The 17648-nt window shown below is 38.1% G+C and overlaps 1 protein-coding gene across 1 annotated transcript; it reads right to left on the bottom strand.

The window, feature by feature from the left end:
* Positions 1 to 2631: 2631 nt before the first annotated feature.
* LOC115923970 (drebrin-like protein A) lies at positions 2632 to 15054 on the bottom strand. The gene is made up of 10 exons (XM_030985338.1): positions 14923 to 15054; positions 9044 to 9099; positions 8107 to 8219; positions 7199 to 7273; positions 6471 to 6692; positions 5900 to 6051; positions 5155 to 5209; positions 4686 to 4751; positions 3657 to 4065; positions 2632 to 3033 (listed from the first exon to the last, which is right to left on the bottom strand). The coding sequence occupies exons 1-10, from the start codon at positions 15003 to 15005 to the stop codon at positions 2831 to 2833; spliced, it is 1434 nt and encodes a 477-aa protein (XP_030841198.1). The 5' UTR covers positions 15006 to 15054; the 3' UTR covers positions 2632 to 2830.
* Positions 15055 to 17648: the final 2594 nt, after the last annotated feature.

Genomic DNA, 17648 nt, shown 5'->3' with positions numbered 1-17648 from the left:
TTTTGTGTATGTGGCTCGAACTGACCAATCTTAAACACATTATTACTAATTTTCAAAGCATTTCCCACCCTCACAAGAAAGAGGGAGAAGATTCTAGGATTCTTTAGAAGCCCTCTGCTTGCTTGATAGCATAAATCTACTGGAGAAAGAGTACTGAATCCTATTCCTATTCACAATGGATGTGTCTGCCGAGCCTGCCCTTTAAACCAACATCCCCATTGAAAAGTGGCAGGATAGGGCGATGGCAACTGCATTGCTCAAGTTAGGAGGGGGGGGGGGAAGAGGTCAAAATTGATTGTTCTTGTCCAATCCAATGTCCGCCGCAGACAAAAAATATATTATTGCAGTTTTATTATACAGTTTACTAAAAATGGAAACCTAAATTCGGTCAGTTACACCATTTAAAAATTTAAAGTTTACTCACAATGTTCTATACCTCCTAAACGCAAGTTGATTTTCAGCGAAGATGTTGCAACTTCTCACTAGATTTTTCATCAAATAACTGTCTGTTATATATTCCAGAAGCTTACAAGTGCTTGCTATCGAGATAGAATGGGTCTATGGTCGAACCTTTCTTGAAGACAGGGACTAATATTGACCTGGGCATAGTTTCACAAAACAGTCATAATTACAAGTTTGCCAACATCCTATTGAAAAGCATTTAATAAAATTAATACCTGTTGCAATGGGATGTCGGCAAACCAGTAGATGGGATGTTCGGTGAAACGATGATCAGATCTTCAGCTGTAATCTCGAGAATTTGGGTTTTGAATCTGGTATGGGCCTAGAGCTTTTGATGTGTAAATGTTAAATAGCAATTTCTTAAACACCCTTGAGGTTGACTTTAATGAGTATTTCTGAGTTTTTTTTTTTTTTTTATAACTATGAATGAATAAATGCACTACATAAAATACATATACACAAACATCATACAGTACAAACAAAAAAACACATCCATACACAAAAATGTAATGGATAACCAGATATTACTTGCGGTGCTTTATAAAATATATTTATTTCATTCATTGTGAAAATCTATAGAATAATTCCAACATAAATTAAAAGAACTGGTGTATCATTTGACATGAAAGATCAACATAGCATGATTCTAGAAGATGCTCAATTTTCTCTGAATGATTTCTTGACGACCACAAGCAATACATACTAAAGACAATACATTAATTGAATTGTATCTATAAAGACAAATAAAAAATGACAATAATACAACTAAGTATACAACAATGAATGGACTTAAACAGTGCTCTGCCTCTACTACACAAAAACATGTTCATGATGTACACTACTTTGTAGCTTCCTCAGGTATTTCAACGACCATTCAAGCAGGAATAGCTTTGGTGAAGATCATTACAATAACTTCCTTCTCAATAGCTTTTTGTATATTCTTTAAAGTTTCATCACTACTGATAAATAAAATGCCCTATGAAATATAAAAAATGCGGGGGCTATTCCGAGTATTTTTAAGAAATTTATGGTGCACAGACATAAATCTAAAAAAAAACAAGGAAATCTATTATCACAGTCTATTAAAAGTTTTAGTACACAGGCTGACTGAAGATGTTAATTATTCTGTTTTTCTAAATCCCAGGAAACATTATAGTACCAAGAGCAAATTTAAAAAATGCATGATTCTGTGTAAATTTTGCAACTGTATTCCTTCTATTGAACAGCTTCATGCCACACATCTTCCCAATCATTGCTATTTCAGCTTGTAGCTACAATACATATTCTAAATTTTATGTAGGAAGTAAACTATACTTCCGTTCTTCTATGCATGTACAAATTACAAAATATGCTGAAGGAATTTTTGGAGTGATAATATCTCACTTACAAAAGGCATGAGTGTCACTTTCAATACCGGTATGTTCTAGAATAAGAGGTGAAAAGTGTTGCGTATAACTCGATAGCTTAGAGAGTAGATTAACAAGTAACCAGGAAGTCTCGGGTATTGTAAATTGATTCATTTAATACATTAAATACAATACAATTAATACAATAGCACGAATATTACCCAAACATGGACTAGTTGTGAAAATAACCCAATGTCTTATGCATGTTAAGTTATTATGATTTTGCAGTAAAATTTGGACTAAGCCACATGTATTCTATTTAAAATAGTTCGGTAAATATCATATGTACATGTACATGTACCTACTGTAATAAAGAGTATATGTATTAGAAGTGTACATTAAAAGTTACTTTTGGTCCAATTTTGCACTATATTTGAAGAATCTGCATAACATCCTAGCATTAATGTACATTTACATAGATCTCATACACATTACTCACATAGAAATCTAGCTTTACCTCTCTACCAACAGTGCTAATTTTAAATCTTAAAAGGGGGTGAGGCAAGGATTAAACTTAAGATAACATATTTTTTGTGACCAGAAGTTCAAGGCTGAATCCATTATATTACAACCTCATCCTTATATTTACTCAAGTTTCTGCGAGAGGTGGACCAATGAACTGGGACGAGACAACACTCACCACACTTACCTAAATGCTTGAATGACAAAATTCATGACTCATATAAAAATCTATATAAAATGATATATAAAAGGGAAGCCATTAATCAAAGCTTTCAGACCCCACCATAGTTCATAGCCAGGTTGTATCAACGATCCTCAAGACACACGGATGGACCTCTCCAGGGGGTGTTTCACAGAACTAATCATCAGTGACAAATGACAGTTTTTGTTATAAGCTACTGAAATCCTTGCTTCTGATTGGTCATCAGCAGATTTGTCACTGATTCTTGTCATTTGTCATTAAGAAAGGGCTTTGTGAAATAGGACCTCTAGGACCATCCTCAGATGAGCTCCACGTAGTTTGCTGGGAAAAGACCAAACTCGCCACTGGGGGCCTGCCCCCTCCACCACCCTTCATCGATCTGCTCAATCTGCGTGATGATGTCACCGGGGTCAAAGGTCACCTCTGTATCATCCTCGGCCTGGTAGTCGTAGAGAGCCCTCGCTGTCATGCCCTGGTCCTGGTCCTGGCCCTGCAATGCTTCTAGGAGGACCAAAACAAAATGCCCAATTAGTCTATCGGTACTTCTTCTACTACTCATAGTCACATTTGTATAGGTCCGTATTCTACTGAAACTTAAATCCGACGCTGCATTTCAGCTCCTGTTCGTAATTGGGTTTGATAAAGGATACTAGTTTGAGGTTAATGTTTTTGTTTGTTAAACGTAATCTTAGACCCAGGTTTGGGTTTAAATGAATTAGTAGAATATGGGCCATATTGACCATTTCATTTTTGGTCAGTCAAAGTTCTTTCAATCCTCAAATGGTCAAAGATGGTAATTTACACGGAGTATTCATCCCAGTGGATATAATAGAATAAATATCATTATCCTGCAAAAAATAAATACAGCACACAAAATAATCAAAAAGTCAATTTATAAATTTTCTTTTTTGGTTAGGGGGGGGGGGGGGTGGTAGTTGTTGGACCATACTCGCCAAAAAGACTGCTGAATGCTGTCTAGAAAGCAAATCATATTAACAAGAACAGTTTAACAAGTTCCTTTTTAATCAATTTTCAAACTGAAAGATATTAACAACTCAAAGCCCTGCTTTAGTGACCCCCTGATATTCTCTGTGGCACATAAACACCATTCCGTAATGACTGACCTTGGTTTTCATAAAGTTCTTGTTCAGGTTCCTCTGGGTAAGGATCCTGGGCTGGCGTCTGGTCCTGGTATGGGTCCGACTGGGCTTCTGGTTGGTACTGATCCTGCTCGGTCTGAACCTGGTCTTGATACGGATCTGAATAAGGTTCTGGCTCGGGCTCGTATGCTGGTTCTGGTTCTGGTTCCTGTTCGTATACAGGTTCCGGCTCATGTTCCGGTTCTGGTTCTGGTTCCCATACTGGTTCTGGTTCCGGTTCCCGTTCTGGTTCCGGCTCAGGGACAGGCATGGGAGGTCTGGCAGCAGGAGGTCTGACGGCGGGAGCACGTGATACTGGGGGTGGGGCTTCCTGGTCTTCTGTGACCGGCTCTGAAGAGCTCTGCTTCCTCTGAGATATCATTGCTGCCATTTCCTGTTTTTGAAAATGGTTCAGACACTCTCAGTATTAACTAAGCACTAGGCCTTCCTTTTTTTCAGTTGCATTCCCTGAATGGCTCATTACATTTGAGAATATTAAATAATATCAATACGACTTGAAAACAATGAGCATGTATTGTAAAGCCAACCTTATTAATTGGGTCATAAAGTGAGAAGATGAGTACCGGTATGGTCATCAAGCAACTGTAGCCATACAAACGTAATCTTTTGACATCGTTTTCACTGTTTGTATCCTAAGAAACCATGCAATGTCTGTTTTCAATATTATTTTAGTGAAGAATTCAAGACCCCCCCCCCCCCGCCCCAAGGAAATCTATTGTAGCCTCATCATCATACCCCTGTATCCTGCTCTCCCTCTCTCTTGCTCTCTTTCTCTCTCTTTCTTCCCTTCTCTTTATATCTCTTCCTCTTTTCTTTTCTATTCCTTTTTTCAGGACTCCAACATGATCAAACTGGATACTTTAATGAATATTAACAGGTTTTGTAGAACATGACTGAAAAGACAACCCATCTACAGTGGTAATTCTCTTCTGTTTTGCTTGAGTGGCCTTTGATAATAGATAGGTTGACTGTATTCTGTGTCTCCATACACACCTTTTTCCTCTCCTCTGATTGCCCTGTCCTTCGTGTAGGAGCTGCATCTGATTCCTGTTTGTTTTCCTGTCAAAACATAATAATTTGGAAAGTTAAGGCAATGACCTCTCCCTTGCTTTAGGGCTCATTAACATAGGACACCTCAAACTGCTTCATTTGTTAACTCTTTATATGCCACACAACTAATCTCCCTGTGCCACAATGTATTTATCAATACAAGAGGGTGATACCTGATATACCAAAAGCTTCCAGATTATCCATGTTATCATTAGAATTTTTATATTCTTCTTCTCCTCCCTCTTCCCCTCCCTCCCTCCCTCCCTCCCTCCCTCCCTCCTCCCCCCTCCTCCTCCTCCTCCTCCTCCTCCTCTTCTTCTTGCTATTTATTATCATCTTTACTACTGATCTTATTATTACTATTATTGTTATCATTATTCTCATCATCATGATCAAAACTAAGAAGACTTACCCATCTTGACTGTTCTGCCTTGACAGCTTCTTCATGTGATCTCTGTTCTTGTCTCCTACAAGAATCGATAAAGGGGAAATGTCTTCATTACAGGTGCTCCATTCCTTCAATAACACTTAGCTTTGAACAATTGTCATAAACGAACTTTCACAAATAATTTTGGAATACAACTCTTTTTTTCACTTGCTAAATTGTGTTAGAAATACATTTCCCATTGGAAGAATGAACTAAGGATAGTGGATGCTTCTGTGTTCACATTCTGAAGCCAGATTTGGCGCCCACAGCAGGGAAGGAGTTAAAATCAGTGCTAAGCAACTGACACATATTCAAATGTATTTGATCGATCAGAATAGCAATATCTCTTTTCTTAACCCGATACAAATATACAGTTTGCCTGATTAAATGTCAATGGGAATTTCAAATATCTGAACAGCACATTCTGTAAAAAATGTCATCCTCACATCAAGAGAAATGTACAATTACAACTACATAGCAAAACTGCTCTCTACTTCTGTATATTTTTTCCTTACCATCTAACCCCCTCCCCAAACTAAACAAAAAACTAAACAAATATGTCAAACAATTTTGACAGCAAAATGTGACTATCAAAGGGTACACAACCAGTCACTATTTCTAAGAAATAAGATGGCAAAATGAAATTTGAGTGTGACTGCACAGAAGACAGAAAATACAAACGGAAAGACCAAATACAAATTATCTCCAAACATTAGTCAACAGTACTTACTTTCTACCCTCAACATCTTTCATTTTCTCTGCCATTCTTTTCTCGCGTTCAGCGCCTTCCCTCTTTTCTCTCTCCACTCTCTCCTTATCAATGATGTCACGTTCTTGCTGTTTCTTGGCCGTCTCTTGCTTGACACGGTTCTTCTCATCACTCTGTTGAGGAAAAAAGATAAAGGGAAAGAACAAATGTAGGTGAGGTAAAGAAAAGAAAAGGAGTAAAACTAGGTACATGTAATGCTATCATTCATAGTGAATGAATTCATTGACCAGTAACCAGGGGTTACGGAGAGAAACACGCATAAATTAAAATACATTAACTAGTAAACAGGTCTACTGCTCAAAAACATGGTGGTTTTGAAGAGGTTAAAGCCAATCTCCACTAGTTTGGCCGGGAGGGATTAGACCTCCCTGCATGGTCACTGGCAAGTGGTTATCTTAACAAATCAGCTCTCAAATAACATAAGAAAAAGGGGACAATGTTGGACCAATGGGTACCGCTTAGTCACTGTTGGCTATATAGAGGGCGCAACTAGCTACAAGTAGTGCAGTCCCGCTTTAAAGGAGAAACCCACCTCTGTATCTTGCCAGAATTTATCACTCCTCTTTGACTTGATTTCCATGGCTGCGTTGGTCTTCTTGTAGACGGATCCCACTGGTCCTGTCTGCCCAACATCTCCCGTTGGCTTCTCCTTGTGGAAGCCATAGTTGGAGCCGGAAGATTTGGCCACCAGTTTTAAGATGCTATCCTCGTCGATGTCATCTTCTGAGCGAGCATTTACGGTCACGTGGGCTCCCTGGAAGATAAAACAAAAGAATTAATAGGGAGATATAACCCCTGCCATGCCACCATCAATAAATCATACATGTACATGTATGCATAACTCACGCCCAATCAGATAATCTGGTTTCCAATAGACATCGAGGGCCCTATTTTTTAGAGGACCTATAACAATATTCTATTCATAATATGTTTTTAGTAGTGCCCCAAGGGAGAAATCACAGAGAAAAATAGAAACTAACAATAGTTTTGTAAACAATAAACGGGAGGGTTGTCTGTGACTACATTACACTCCATTGATCAATTGCCAATTAGAGATTCATATAGATTTAGTGATAAATATATTTGTCAGATATATTTCAAACTTTCTCCATTCTGTTTCTCAAATTGTCCTGCCTGAACACAAATGACCTCAATACAAAGTTTTTGATTGCCATTTAAAGAAATAATGATAGACAGAAACAAAGAAAAAATAAAAATATAATTGAAATACTAAACAAAAATGGTCTGCTCTCATCATACCCTGAATAAGTTGGCGACATCTTGGACATGTCTTGCACAGGTTCCCTTCTTGGAAACGGGGGCTCCATCACCGATCTGCAGATTAAAGACACAGCAAAAATATCAGATCATCACCTAACTTCTCTCTAGTACAGTCAAACCTGTCTATAGCGACCGCCCAAGGGGAACACAAAAAGTGGTCTTTGAAGACAGGTTCCTTTAGTGTATGTTTCAATAAGAAACCATTTTCAACGGAAACAAAAAATGTGGTCTTTGTAGACAGGTGTGACTGTATTATCAAAGAGTTTAAAGCAAACCAAGTTTCTGTCATGGAACTGCACTTGTGAGAGACGGGCTGAAAGCAAATGGGAAGTGGCTATCATGCAGTAATATGGGGGTGATTGGAGCACTATGAACAAACTAACAAATACTTGTTGGAAATTAGGTGGTACAAGACAAGCTCCTGTGACAATTGCTCTGTGGACAATATCCCACACTAAACCAGGAATGCTAACTTTAACCCTAAACCAAATTTAATACCCAATTGCAACCCCAATTATAACCCTAAACTTTTCACGAAATAAAGCCTGGGGGGATTGTCACCGGAGCAAATATTGGATCACCCAAAATCACACTCACTGAAAAGCAGAAATGTAAATGCACACAGGTTGGGACTTCTCCAGCTTGATTTAATTATCATTGGTAATTAAATAACTACATGTACAAGTACTATACACTTTCTACAAAAGTTGAGAAGCAAAGATCATTCATCTGTGGTCTTGAACACCCATTGCATGTTTCTGAAATTTCTGATACTTCTGATATTTCTAGAGCTCAACCTCTCTTTAAGTAAAAAAAAAAGGAGAAGGTGCATTTCAACATTTCAATTCTGTGACTTCATTTTGAGATACAGGCCTACTACTACTCACCCAGTTGATGAGTACATTCTTATGTAGATTGCTGTTAGGGTCAATGACCCTCAAGAAGCAATACTGGATCTTGGCGCAGTTCATGGTATCTGCCATCTCCTCAATGCCATCCTCTACAAAATAGAACACCAAATTTATAAAACCCCAAAAGAAATAATAATAAAAAGGAAAATAAAACAAAACAATACAAAATCTGAATTCATAATCGAGTGATACACACTGCTGGAAACAGGTCATTAATGCTACAATAGATTCGTTCATGGACACTATCTGCGCATCGGCAGATCAAGATCATCTGTACTAAATTGCAAAGCCCATCAAGACGAATACTGGATGTTTGTTTACAAAAATTATGTAATACTTATTTATTTATGTAATTCATGGTACATATATATGATACTCCAGCAGATTTAAGTGTTCTTCTCAAGAGGGTAACAAACAGGTATCCTTGAAGCACCTCCATCACTTTGGCAGTGATTAATCTTAAACGCATGGATATTTGAGGTCATTTGTATTTTGTAACATGTGCTCCATATAGATCTACAAGGGTCCATTTTTAACCATAAATTTGTCATAATGCAATTCTGACAAAAAAAAGAAATCACACATGAACATAAATTTTGCCCCCCCCCCAATGAATGCAAGGTGAAGAGGAAGCTGCTGTTCAGAGCCTGACAATTCTCTTTAAGGATTTTACAAATAATTTTCTTCCTTTAGGTTGTCACCTCCTGCGGTCTGTAAACACACTTAAAAAAAAAATATCTTTGAATTTTTCTTGCCAATTATTATAAATATTTTAGTAAAACTGTTTTTACTCTTTTTTTTATTCTATGAGGTGCAATCTGATCAATTTCATCATTTTGTTGACATTCAAGATTTTTTTCTTTTTAATATACAGTACGTGAAGTACTGTATATGAATGCTACATAATACATACCTCCCGTGTCATCTACCTTCAAGTCATATGTTTTTCCTTCGTAGCCAAAAACAGCCCTACGGAAAAGAGATGAAGCCAGAATTGTGATGAGAGGGAGAGAGAGAGAGAGAGAGAGAGAAGGGGGGGGGGGGGGAAGAAAGAAGTGAGAAAGAGAAAATACAGGAAGTGGGAAGTGGGAAGACAAATAATAATTACACTGAAGTACAAGTAGACTGATCACATCGTTTCTTCAGGGCGTGACCACACATAGGTACATTACTATATATCCTGGCTGTGTAATTGAAAGCTGTTTTATTAATTATCAACATTTCAAACACCACTGTACAAAACTCATCTGATTTCACTCAAAATCAGTACTTTAGTGACATTGATGAATAGCAGTAAAATACAATTTTTTCAACTTACTGATGTTAAAAAGAAAAATTCAAATTGTAAGTCTAGTGTCAAATTTGATCAGCCACAACGGTTTTATTGTGTGCATTAGTATGCAATAGTGTGTGGTGTGTATATTTGTGTATGGGTCTAATAATACCTGCCTCACAGCAAGTATGCAGTGCTAGAGGTCAATACGCATTAGCATTGACTCTTGAGCTCTCTATGCTTTGCTGGAGTGGGCGTGACCTCTAGTCTCTGTGTTAATTGATATTTGGACTATTACTTTACTTTACTTACTTTACTTTAAAACACGATGTTGTAGGTCTAAGCCTGTTCATCGATCCAGGATTCTTCCGTGATTACTGCTATTTTGTGGAGGGAGGAGGTTGTGTAATAACATGAGACAATAGACAACACCTAGACCGGCTCATACAGAAGGCTTACTGGTACACTCTTTGACCAGTGACTATCAAGTCTATTCTTAAAAGAGTTTACCGACCCAGCTGCCACAACGTTTTCTGGGAGACCGTTCCACAGTTCCACGACTCTATTGCTAAAAAAGTATTTTCTTATATCTAGCCTTGAATATTTCTTTTCAAGTTTTCTAGAGTGACCTCGAGTTCGATCTTCTGTACTCATCTTAAAGGGCATCTCTTGCACAGTGTACAAGCCATTCACGTACTTATACACATCGATCATGTCCCCCCTTTTACGCCTGTGAACAAGAGTTGGTAGTTTGAGTTTGGTCAAGCGCTCCTGGTATGTTAAATTTCTAAGGCCAGGAATAATCTTTGTTGCACGTCTTTGTACGCTCTCCAACATTCTCTGTTCTCCTAATCTGTATGGGGACCATGCGGCTTGTCCATATTCTAAAATGGGCCTAACGAGGCCTTTAAACAAAAACGGCATAGTATCAGTATTGAGGTACATAAATGTCCTACGGATAACTCCAAGTACTCGATTCGCTTTGAGAACTGTTTGGGAAATGTGATCTTTAAATGATAGTTGTGAATCTACTAGGACACCTAGGTCCTTTTCTACGTTTGTAACAGATAGTGTTACAGAGTCTGTCCCCTTTTTCATACAATAGTCTGTAGAGGCTTCTGCCGGTAACTTCCCAAGCCTTAAAACAGTACACTTATCAGGATGAAAGCAAAGCTGCCATTTCTCAGCCCATTCTTCCATCCGTGACAGATCCTCTTGAAGTTGCTTTCTTAAATCTGCAGTATCAGCACGGACATACAACTTTGTGTCGTCTGCAAACATCGAAATATTTGAGTTGACAACTTTTGGAAGGTCATTGACAAATAGCAAAAATAAACATGGACCCAACACACTGCCCTGCGGCACTCCACTCAGGACTTTGCCCCACTTAGACTGCTTGCCTCTGACCACTACTCTTTGCTGCCGTCCACTCAGAAAAGACTCTAACCATGCAAGTACATTCCCACGAACTCCATACGATTCTAATTTGAGAAGCAGTCGGTGGTGAGGCACCGTATCGAACGCCTTCATGAAGTCCAAATATATGGCATCTACTGTGCCTCCATCATCCAAAATCTGTGTCCACTGGTCCAACACTTCTAAAAGATTGGTGATGCAAGACCGACCAACTACAAACCCATGCTGGTGAACTGAAATCAAATCATTCGTCATAAGATGGTCAAGCAATTGCTTACGCACAAGATTCTCCATCATTTTACAAATAATGCTTGTTAGACTAACTGGCCTATAATTTTTACTATCACTTTTGTTACCTTTCTTGAAAATCGGGGTAACATTTGCAGATTTCCAGTCCTGGGGTAACTGTTTACTTTCAAGACTCTTTTGGAACAGCAAAGAAATCGGTAGAGCTAACACATCTGCTAGTTCTTTTAGTAGACGGGGATGTATTTTGTCAGGCCCCGGAGATTTATTAGGCTTAAGTCTACGCAGTAATTCAAACACATCTCCTGACGTAATCTGTATGTCGTCTAGTGGAGTGTCAAATTCAACATCTAAAGGGAGAGGAATATCTTGTAAATCTTCCTGGGTGAAAACTGAAGAGAAGAAATCTTGCAAAACCTCAGCCTTCTCCTGATCCGTTTCTGTTTTACTCCCATCAGGTTTGGTTAAATTACAGACACTTTCCCGAGTTGTTATTTTTGAGTTTACATATGACCAGAAGGCTCTTGCATTCTTCTTAACTCCTGAGGCTATATATTTCTCATATGAACTCACCGCCTTCCTACACTGCCACCTTGCTTGGTTGCTGGATCTACTATAACAAGATCTTTGCTGTTCAATTTCTGCACTAGAATACTTTTCCCGATTTTTTTCGCTTTTCATCTCTTGCCACTTTCTGAAATGTCTATGTTTTTCTCTAACCACTTCCAGAGTCTCTCTGTTCATCCAATGTTTTTTCCTCTGACTTACGTTTAGTGTTTTCTTTGGTGTATAACGATTAAAGATGTCTAACAGTGTAGTTTTGAAAAAAGACCATGATTTTTCCATGGACATCTCCCAAAATTCATTATTCCAATCAATTTCCATAATCTTATCATACATTGCATCATAGTCTGCTTTATCATAAATGTATCTTGTTTCTCCAGTTTTGGCGCCTTGGCCTCTTATTTTCATGTCAAAAATCAATGTATAATGATCACTTCTGCCAAGACTGGCAGAGGTTGTAATATCTGCAATAGCATGTTCATTAGCTGTAAAAACCAAGTCTAAGACATTGGAACATTGGCCACTACGGTGCCGTGTAGGCTGAACTTGGTGCTGTACTAGGAAAGCATCTTTAGTGCTCTCAATAAATTTATGAGCTGGATGCTCTACACCCTTTGTACAAGATTCTAATCCCCAGTCTATGTCTGGAAAATTAAAATCCCCAATTAACAAAACATCCTGAAAGGTACTCTGACCCACTTCTTGGAAAAGTGCACACAACCCATCATTTACACGGTTATCTGCGTTTGGACTTCTATAAAAAAGACCTACAAGGAGTTTACCACCTTCCTGAAAATCAACTGTGGCAAAAACTGCTTCTTTGAAGCTACTAACAGAAAAACTTGTATAGGCCTCTGCTTTGAGGCTCTTACATATATACAAACAAATCCCACGGCCATTTTCGTAGAGATTATGAAAAATATCGAAACTATCTAGCTTCACTTCAGCTACTTCAACATTGTAACGTAAATTCTTTGGCTTAACTTCTGTAATGCCAATTATTTGTGGTTTATACAAAGTAATGATTGATTTAAATTCATCTCTTTTATTCAATAATGAATCTACATTTGCATAAATGCACTTGAGTTTATTAAGTTTACAACCTACTGGTTGATTTCTGGGAAGTCTTCGCGGCTCTCCAGGTCTTTTACTTGTTCTACGGGTGTTTTGTTTGTCTTTCTTCTCACATTTGTTTCCATTCTCTTTGCTTGTGCTGCTTCTATATATGTCCCGATGTTGGTCACCCTTCCCCTCCTTCTCACCCACTGTGCATTCATATCCCCTTGACGGGCTGACTCTCCCTTTTTTTCCTGCAATTCCATGTATAAGTTTTTTTCTTCCTCTCTTTGGATCGGGGTTAAGTCTCTACGAATAACAACTCTCTTTGTGTTAACAAATTGTTTTAGTCGCGGAGCTGATTTTATGATCGAGTCCCTTTCTTTGACTGTTTCGGTGCTAACTCTAAGGGGGCGTGGTTTGCCAGCGGCCGTTTCCCTGCTGTATTTCCCCAAACGTCTAATGTCTATGATCTTAGTGGGTGGAGCATCAATCTGTGTGAGTATTGCCTGAAACAAGTTAGTATCTTCCTCTTTCCTAATCTTATCATCTATGCTATCACTCTCCTGAACGTTGAAAACCACAGCATTTAGTTTTCTTACCTCTCTCTCTTCCATTTCACTCACACAGAGTCCAACATCTTTGTTTGCATTTGTTTGTCGGTCCACTTTCAGCGAGTCCAAATCAGATTTGACTGCAGTGAGTTGTGTCTGGATGGAAACAACCTCAGACCTATCAGCCTTTTGGTCAATTTTGCCTATCAGGAGTTGTATATTGGTTGTAAACATTTCCATAGCCTTGTCTAACTTATTCTCAATGCTGGCAAGTCTATCAATGCCAGTTGGAAGCTGCGCCTGAGCCAAAGGATCTTTTAAACACCTGGGGCACTTCCACTGTATCTCAGGCTTAGATAATAACTTCTTTTCAGTTTTGTTGTATGGTAAACACTTGAAACACATCCATCCACCACATAAACCACACTCTAACATGTCAACCTTTGTGGAGTCCTTGTACACAGAGTTACATGGGCCAATGCATGCCGTTCCATCTGAACTCACTGAAAGTGAAGCGTTGCCGTTGGGCTGCAACACCGATATTGTATTGTCAGCCCTACCAGTTTGGCTCTGAGAATCAGTCTGGGAAATTATCAGCAAATCGTCACTGATATTACTTGCAGCCATGATTTTTTTTTTTAAATTACAAAATTTAGATCTAAAATCCTCTTTATATAGACTAGACTAGACACTCTACTTCTTAATTAATTTAATCAATTAAGTACAACCAAGCACAGGAGCTAGTAAATAGCCAACAGTGGATAGTCAACAGACAGACACACACAGTACACTGCATGTGCACTGACACTATCATCCACACACAACAACCTAATTAATACACAGACCAAAGTCAAAAAGATGTCACAAACTCAAACTTCCAGAAGCATGTCTGGGACTATGGGGTCTGGAGAAATCAAGATGGCTGCCAAGGACTTTCAGCTTGATCCAAATGAAAAACTTCTGAATCACTTCAATTGAGCATCAATCCAACTCACAAAAATCCATGAAATTATGCTGGGATATCAAAATAGCTGCTGAAACACACAAATTCCTGTAAAAGCTTGAAAATAAGGTGATATTTTAGCAAATTATCTAGAGCAAGGCCCTAGGGTGTCTTATCTCAATCACAACCTCCACCTTACTCGACAGAGTGAAGTAAACCGTAGGCTTAGTTCTTAACTACTGTACTACTACCATTATCAATATTATTATTATTATTATTATTATTTATATACTGGTAACTGCGCTTTTCCCAGAGCGGCCCAAAGCACGTACAACATGCAACAAGAAGAATCTTACAAAAAATACTTCTTGCTCCAGAGGCCATGCAAATGATAATACTGTAATTATGATCTAGAGTTAGTTTAACTTCATTTTACATAGAGGGGGAAAATGAGGGCATCACCATCATATCACTAAAAATTATGGCCGGAGATCGAGAGTGTGATAGACACAGAAATATGAGGTGAAATTAAGCAGTCCATACCCGGAAGTTGGCAACCATCGGTCATGACGCGCAATTCACACGGGTAATTTCCCCGTGACTTGAGCTCGCCGACAAGGCCAGCGCCCCTGGTTCAACTGTTTCCGCAACCACACAACATATTCACACACCTGTTCCTCTTTCAAACAGGAAAACCGATATCTCATCTCTTGGATTCTAACCAGTATGGTTATACTCACCAGTCTGTGGATGATTTGTCACTACAGACGTCCTTGTATGCTTTCATCAAGGCATCTCGATGTTTTACAAAACTGATCGACATTTTGATTTCAGAAATCTCTTCCTCCTCTTGATCTATCCTGTAATGTTATTCCCGTAGATGGCGCTTGACATGTTCTGTCTTGGATCAGAGTAGCTTCTTTTCCGTATGTTTTTTACTACTTGTTTTTGTGTGATTTTGCTCTTATCTGCCACCGAACTGTCCAAAACTGCAACCTTCAGATCCATTTTTACACCGTCATGTTAATTTCATATTCATAATCGCCTAGCTATAAATGAGATGTTAGATATAGGGGGCAAGTACGTTCTACGATATAAAAGCCCCCCATGGATCCCCGCATGGATCCCCTAATTCTCTGCTCTCTCTCATCTCTATCTCTCTCTGGGAAAATAGGATATCGGGGTCGGGGTGGAAGCTCCAGCCTCTCGCCACTTTTGATCAGTTTATTACACGTTTCAAAATGCGTTATACACATTCCATAATGCTTATGTACCCCATAATTTTGTTGTAACAAAATAAAGATAATACTTTTGGGCTTCCTCGCGATCATGACTTAATTTGCATGAGATTAAAGGACAATCCAACCCTTGGTGTTATTGGTTTAATGTATTAATGCAGGACAAAAAAAAAAGAAAAAAAAGAGAGATACAGAATGACAAAATTATGAATTTAATCTGACCAATGAAATATGCGATCACTAAATCTTTGCAAATATCAAATTGGGAGTATGGTCTGTGAAAAATGATGCAGCCTTAAAGGCCCACTGCACTACTGGTAGCTACCTACACCCTCTATATAACAAACAATGCCTAATCGGTGACCATTGGTCCCCCATGATCCTCTTTTTCTTATGTTAACTGAGAGCTGAGTTGATGAGATAACCACCTGTCCAGCGACCTTGCAGAGCAGTCTAATCCCTCCTGTAAACTACGGCAGATAAGCTTTAATTGGACAACTTTGTCTCTTAATTTAGCCATTCATCTTCTTCTACTTGTAATCATCAGGGCTATATATGCAGCCTAATCTGAAGATTGTATGTAGATTACCAGTTATGGAAGTAGGCACATTACACACCTTGTTTACATCCTGTTTGCGAGAAGCGTAGTGTATTAATGTGAATCGGGTGTGACTCTCCTAGTAAAGTAAGGATCTCAAGTCAATTTTTTTTCTTCGAGGTACAGGGGTTTTTCCCACATATCCGAGCATGCATCAAAAACAGAGGGGAAGGGGCGCACTTAAACTCAACAACTTTTGATCTACAGTTTAGCTATGGTCATAATTTTTTAACAAAAATATCTAGACTTACTGCCTTCTAACGTGTCATTAATCATGTCTCACTCTTTCTCTCACTACTACTGGCATCATGACGACTCAGTAACATCGCCAGACTGACTCTAAACCAATCGACTTGTAACCATTTCAGATAATTGTTATTTGTTTCTTTGGTCTATTGTTTGTTAGGTGTCTATCTCAGTGTGACTAAGTTGTAATGTTAATAGTTGAGTGCATAATCAATCTGTTCAGGGTTTCTTTACTGCCGTCCTCTCCATTTAGAAAGTCCCTTATTCAAAGATTTGAAGAAAATAAAAGGAAATCTTACAAATCTTTCTTCTCTTCTTTCTCTCAAGAGCACCAAAGCTATCACTTCAGCCCAACAATCTTTTTTTTTTTACTTTGCTACATATTTTTTATTTAATATATTCTATGTATACTTTGTTTTCAAGACGTATTGTTAACCAGCCTCCAAGAAACTAATATTTCAACATGCTCTGCTTCTAGTTAGTTCCTCTTTTCTTGTGCCATTACTATTATATTTGTTGTTTCTTTGTATATTTTTTGTAGTATACTTTATTCATTGTATTATGTTTTGCATGAGAAATAAAATCATTTGAATCATCTTTCTCCTCACAAACATCAAACACTCTACAATGTATAGTAATGGCCTCTTGTACACACTCACAAAGAAAGGTCTTAGTCAGAACAAGAATAGTCCATATTCATCATCAGCATTTACATTTTATTTTACAAAATGGCAGACTCAGATTTCTGCCCAGGAAAATTGTTCCTCTTTTAACATATATGAGTAGAAATAGTCACTTTATACAAACAAATTTTACATTTACCATTTATGCATGATTCTTTGAAACTACTTTTCTCCAAATAATAGGAAAGAATTTAATGAAAAGAAGTAACATTTCAACATTGAAATGGAATGACACTGGCATTTTCTGGTGTGCGCAAATTCAAAGCAATGCCAAAATATCTTTATGATCAGTGCTACTACATGCATAACAAGACAAACATTTTTCAATGAAATAATATAGAACATCACAAAGACTTTTGAGAAATTATCTCAAGGTCATGATAATTTTCTACAGCCTATTGTATTCAATTTGAGATTACCCAACATGCAATGTTTGACAGATGATGGAAAAGGCTTTTCAATTTGTCTTAGGTTGATTTTGGCGAGTTGTGTTGTAGGTTATGTAGATCTATCTTGTTTGTAAAGATTGGCAGGGGTGAGAGTTCAAAAACCTGTAAGTCCCATCACTTGTACAATGCAGAAAATCAACTATAATGGTAGATACAGCTAGCAGCAGGCACGTAGTCACAGGAATTTGAGTTCTTTAATAACCAGGGGTGATAGTGAGCACTAAAAAAAATGTAGGTTTTTTTTTCCCCCTC

Source organism: Strongylocentrotus purpuratus, unplaced genomic scaffold (genome assembly GCF_000002235.5).
Source record: "Strongylocentrotus purpuratus isolate Spur 01 unplaced genomic scaffold, Spur_5.0 spur5_scaffold_15, whole genome shotgun sequence".
NCBI lineage: Eukaryota > Metazoa > Echinodermata > Echinoidea > Camarodonta > Strongylocentrotidae > Strongylocentrotus > Strongylocentrotus purpuratus.
Note: the sequence above shows the minus strand (reverse complement) of the source record. Positions and strands in the feature narration are given on the sequence as shown.

Bases quoted from the DNA above. Each gene is read 5' to 3' on its own strand.
- LOC115923970 (XM_030985338.1), bottom strand. From the start codon at position 15,005: ATGTCGATCAGTTTTGTAAAACATCGAGATGCCTTGATGAAAGCATAC. The intron at 8,220-9,043 runs GTATGTATTATG...TCTATTTTGTAG, and splicing joins GAAGGTAGATGACACGGGAG to AGGATGGCATTGAGGAGATG. The intron at 4,752-5,154 runs GTAAGTCTTCTT...ATGTTTTGACAG, and splicing joins AGGCAGAACAGTCAAGATGG to GAAAACAAACAGGAATCAGA.